Source organism: Plecotus auritus (assembly GCF_963455305.1).
Source record: "Plecotus auritus genome assembly, chromosome: 8".
NCBI lineage: Eukaryota > Metazoa > Chordata > Mammalia > Chiroptera > Vespertilionidae > Plecotus > Plecotus auritus.
In genome coordinates this window covers 85,568,306-85,574,116 of record NC_137782.1, presented here as the reverse complement: position 1 = coordinate 85,574,116, position 5,811 = coordinate 85,568,306, and the positions used below count along the sequence as shown (strand labels likewise).

General features: G+C 42.3%; 1 protein-coding gene across 1 annotated transcript; it reads right to left on the bottom strand.

Moving 5' to 3' along the window:
• Window positions 1–729: 729 nt before the first annotated feature.
• Window positions 730–5,552, bottom strand: LOC308256496 (cystatin-13-like; the record flags this gene model as incomplete). Its single annotated transcript, XM_080684830.1, has 3 exons — window positions 730–813; window positions 1,863–1,976; window positions 5,325–5,552. 3 exons carry the CDS (start codon window positions 5,550–5,552, stop codon window positions 730–732), a joined length of 426 nt encoding a protein of 141 aa, XP_080540956.1.
• Between the last annotated feature and the right edge of the window lie 259 nt (window positions 5,553–5,811).

Genomic DNA, 5,811 nt, shown 5'->3' with positions numbered 1-5,811 from the left:
AGAGACATAAGCAAACTGCTTAAGCCACTAAAAGCAGGGTCATTCGGTAATATAATAGTCATGCAATATTAGATAATGCAACCTACTGTGCGTGCGCGTGTGTATTCGCGCGCGCACACACACACACACACACACACAAATGCAACCTACTCTCCATTCACCGTCACTCATGCATTTTTTCTCCCTCAATTCAAAACCAAAAGTGAAATATAAATCTCCAAATGATCCAGTGATTTCCCAGGTTGATCTGGAGTTTAAAACTGTTTCTAAGCCAATAGGCTGTATCTTCCCAGAAGTTCTAGGCCGGAAGGTTTTTGTGGAAATCCATGGATGAATCCATGAGGGCACTCTCAGGGCAACCAGACCCTAGGAACTGTGCAAAAACTACCCACCAGCCTGAAGCAACTGGGTTCTCCGTTTGGTTCTTTGTAAGGCTGCCAGTGAAAAGTAACTTGTGCTCAGAGCTTGGTGAAATATGGAGACAAGTTCACACTCTCTCCAATTCTCAGTAGAAGATTGCCCCTGCCAGCGGATAAATTGCCAACTGGAAGAGGCTGCCCAACACTGTGAAAAGGCATCACATTCCCACCATCAGCCCCTGAAAAGCACACACACAAAACAAAAGCCCACAAAAATGAAGTCCATGGGCCAGCTGTGTTATTTAAATATTTTGCAGATGCCGTTGCTTCTTTAAAGGAAAGTGAGACTGACAGATGTACTAGAAGACAGTTAGACATCTTTGCAATGTTTCTTCTGCAGAATGAGTTCAAATATCCAGGGTTTGGTTACAACAATAAAGGTGCAATGAAGCATCTAAAAGAGACAAAAAGAATAATCAACTTACAGAAAGAAAATTGAAAAAAAAATATTTTTTAAGTTCCTGTTTTGAGGTGTGAGGAGCCAGCCTCTCTCAGCAGGATGGGCTCCTGCTAATTCACTTTCCTAAGATCTGAAGCCATCACAGACATGTCTCTGTTTGCTCCAGGATGGCCCAAGAACCGGCTATCCTCAGAAATCCTCACTTCCAGTTCTGCTTTTCATCTAGTCGGGCCAACTTCCCTGCAGTCCACGGAGACCCCATACTGCGTGGAGGGCTCAGTGGGTCCTTCCCGGGGGAGGCAACCCGAAAAGAATAGTGCAGGGTCCTGCATTCCTTGGGGAGGGGCGGGAGTTCAAAGCCTGGACAGATACCACCAAGAAAACTTTCAGTCTGGAAGTTGGGAAGAGACACATAGCGCTCTTTCCAGGGCCTGCAGAATGAGCAGGGCTTCAGGCTCACCCAGGAACCAAAAGGTTATGGGTTCGATTCCTGGTCAGGGCACATGCGTTGTGGGATGAGTTGTCTTGTGTCCTTCCTCTCTCTCCAAAAAGTGTTATTCAGTTAGAATAAAAACAAAGTAGGGACACCTGCATTGCATCAGTAGAAATGTGAATGGCAGCATCAAGTAGAATTGAAGTTGCATAAAATACAAAGCTGAGACACCAGCTATGTAAGTAGAGCTGACGTCTGGAACATTATTACCCCAGTACACAACACAGGGAGCAGAATCCAACCCAGATTGTAGAAGAATGAAAAGTAATGGCTTTGTGTTGCTTTAAGCCACTAAGTGTGTGTGTGTGTGTGTGTGTGTGTGTGTGTGTGTGTGTGTGTGTGTGTTGGCAGGGGTGAGGGAAAGGTGGTATCAGCACAATATAATAAAAACCGTGTTCTATATCTAGAACCTGGCCATCCTCAGTTCTGAATATGGTCAGAATATGGTTTGAAAAGGAAACTTGAAAATCAAAGCAGGGTTGGTTCTATCAGTTTTATCTGTCTGGGACACAAACCTAACCATGGCCATCCCCCTGTCTCAGTCACATACCTTTTGCATTTCAGGATCCTGTTGTAATAAGCAGTTTTCATTTTCTCCTAAAGCTTTCTTGCACATTGTTCGGCCAATTTTGACTTCAAGAAAGTAGTCCAAACTATCTGTGACCTGTCAATGAATAATTTAAAAATTAGATATAAAATACTGCATAGCATTAATAGTCATCTCTGATAAATAAACATGTCTACTTAGGGTCAATGACCCTCTCTCCCACAGTTTCCTTGCCAGAAGTTTTGGAGTAATTGGGAGAGAGGGTTCTTATTTTGATCTCTCTCTCTCTCTCTCTCTCTCTCTCTCTATGGCATTTTATTTTATTTTATTTTATTTTATATTTTTAAATATATCAGTTTTCTTTTTCTTTCTTTTTTTTTATAATGTATTTTATTGATTTTTCACAGAGAGGAAGGGAGAGGAATAGAAAGCTAGAAACATCGATGAGAGAGAAACATTGATCAGCTGCCTCCTGCACACCCCGCACTAGGGATGTGCCCGCAACCAAGGTACATGCCCTTGACCGGAATCGAACCTGGGACCCTTCAGTCCACAGGCCGACGCTCTATCCACTGAGCCAAACCGGTTAGGGCATGGCATTTTATTTTAAAGTAGCAACAATTGTCCCAAGATAAAGCAAGAAAACTATTCCCCATAGAACTTTATTGGAGTTTGGGATGAAGACAACAGAGGTTATAGCATCTTCATGCACAGTCAATAGAAAAGATATCCCAGAACTGAAATATACTTAGAGTATATTGCTTTTCACCAAAGCCTTCCATGCTTTGGCGATTTTGACAATACACACCTTATCCCATATGATATACCCTCTAAAATTCCTGAATTCCTGGGCACCTTCATCTGTACAGAGCCCACCATTGCCCTCTATTCAGGAGTGCCTTGTGAGGACCTGGAGCCGCACAATGGTAAATGTAGACTTTTATCATTTAAAAAGGAACGAGAAGAAAACAAGTTTTACAAGATTTAGGGGAGAGAACATGTGAAAGAGAATGGCCAAGTTAAACACAATAACTTACCCCAGAAGAATAAGTGATAATTCAGAAAATATAGCAAACGTTTTAGAAATTCTAGATAAATTGCCTGGGCATTGAACCAAATGGGTGCGGTAGGCAGAATTCTAAGTGTGGTTTCATGCCTATCTTTGTTTTCAGTATGGACTGCTGAATTAATCTCCAGGCCTGACCACATTAGAAAATGGGAAAGTAGGCAGGAAGTGTATAGAATATGTCTGGAGGGACAGAGCAAACCATTTCTGATGGTGCCCGCAGGAATGCTGAGTCAGACTGGAAATGTGAGAAATGGGCTGTTCACTTTCATTTTTTAACTCAACAACTTCCAAACATATGTACTCTTAGAACTTTTTATTATGACTACATATCAAGTTTCTCAACCTCAGTCCTGACTGGGGCTGGATCACTCTCGGGGGTGGGGGTAGTGGCTTTGCACTGGAGGGTGTTTAGCATCCGCTTCCCTGGCCTCCACCCATTGGATGTGAATAGCTGGCCCTTCAGTTGTGATGAGCAAAAATGTCTGCAGTTATTGCCAAATTCCCCTACCAAGCAAAATCCATACCCAGCTGAGAATGATTGCTTTATATTTGAGGGATGTTTCCAAATAATAAAAACAGGCTGATTTAAATCACACTCAACAGCTCCCAACTGGCCACCAGTCCTATCTTGACCTCTCCTACATTACCACAGCACAGTCATCTTTCTTAGGAAATACTAATTGGTTCAAGGCTCGCCTCTATGATATAATCTATATTCAAATTCCTCTAATTGTCCTAATAACATTCTTTATAATTTTTTAAAATATATTTTTATTGATTTCAGAGAGGAAGGGAGAGGGAGAGAGAGAAACATCCATTATGAGAGAGAATCATTGATCGGCTTGCCTCCTGAAAGCCCCCTACTGGGGACCGAGCCCACACCTTGGGTATGTGCCTTGACCAGGATTCGAACTGGTGACCTCTTGGTTCCTGGGTGGACGCTCAACTGCTGAGTCACACCCAACTGGACCTTTATAATTTTTTTAATCCAAGAGATAATACAGGACCACACATTACATTTATTGTCTTGTTTTTTAAGCCTCTTTTAATTGAGAACAGGGTCCCTGCTTTTCTCCCTGTCTTTTATGACATTGATCTTTTAAAAAAAATTTCTTAAAGATTTTTAAAAATATTTTTATTGGTTTTTAGAAAGAGGAAGGGAGAGATAGAGAGAAAGAGAAACATTGATGTGAGAGCAGAACATGAATCAGCTGCCTCCCATACATCCGCCATTGGGGATCGAGCTGCACCTGGGGCATGTGCCCCAACAGGGGATCAAACTGGCACCACCACCACCACCCCCACTCACTCCCACCCCTGGTGTAAGGAAGGATGCCCAACCAACTGAGCCACACCAGGCAGGGTGACATAGATATTTTTAAGTGAACTTATGGAATGCCCCATAAATGGATTTTTAAAAATTGTTCCTCATGACAGTTCAGGGTATGCTTTTTGTGTGTAAGAATAACATAAACAGGTTGATGTTGTGTCCTTTCAGGGATATCACATCAGGGCACATGATTTCAATTTTCCCAGTGTTGGTACATTTGTGGAGTGAGATGTTCATCAGAAAATGCATCTTTTCTCTATTGTAATTAATTAAGAAATTTGTTCTCCAGCTCTCTCTCACCCAATGGTTGTAGAATTTATTGATGATCTTTTTCCTGAGTTAGTGATTACCATGGTCATTGCAAAAGGTGGTTTTTAAGTTACATCTGTAAGTAGACATTCTTTATTTTTTTTAATCTTCACCTGAGAGAGGATATTTTTTTCCAATTGATTTTTAGAGAGTGGAAGGGAGAAGGAGAGACAGAGACAGGGAAACATAGATATGAAATAGGCACATCGATTGGTTGCCTTCTGCACATGCCCCTATCAGGGCCAGGGATCGAGCCTGCGACCAAAGTAACTGCCCTTGACTGGAATCGAACCTTTGACCCTTCAGTCTGTGGGCCAACACTCTAACCACTGAAAAAAAACTGGCTAGGGCTATAAGTAGGCATTATTATGTAAAGAAAAGCCTTCTCTTCTCTGCCCTGATTCTCTTTATCAGTGAAAACTAGACCTGCAGTTTCTTTGCTTGTTTGAAATCCCTATCTCACTCATTTTGATATTAGCCAAATTTCCCCAAACTTGGCCTCTTTAAGAGCCCTTCTGGGCTATTACCTATGTTTTATGATGTGACTATAATCAATTTTAAGTTACCATAATATATATTTTGTATTTCAGCTCAGAATAATAAAGGATACATTACAATGAATTTTCTTCCAATAACCCCTAAAATAAAATTAATATATTTGGCTAAAGGCATCTCTGAGCTGCTTTTCCATTCCATACATAATGGCCCCACCACAATCACAGACATGCAGAGAACTGAGGAGCAAATGCCCACCAACCTGCTCCTGGGACTTCAGCACTTTCACCACCTTGAAAGCATACTTGTCTTTGCTGGCCTTGTTATACTCCTTCATGGCAAACCACAGTGCCTGCTGCACATAGACATAGGTTTCCGGGATGTCTTTGAATTCCCTCACCACCTTCTTCCAGCCCCAGGTGCGAATATCTCTGGATACAAGAATCATATTGGCCACCAGGAGCAGTAGACTTGGGTAGAGTCTGGCCATGGCACCTCGGCCAAGGGAGCTCAAGCTAGCTCCCTCTGTCCTTCCAGGGCTGGGGCGAGGGGCAGACCAGACCCAAGCTCTTGACACTACTGGGATGAAAAGGAAAGAATCTCTGAAAACACTGCTTTTTGTGGGTTCTCTCTCTTCTTCCCCAGACAGAAGCCATGGGAAGATTCTGCAATCACAATCTGTCCATTTTCCCGTCTTAGCTCTTTTATTTCTGGAAGGAGGCATACCTCTATGCACTCATGGAAGCATG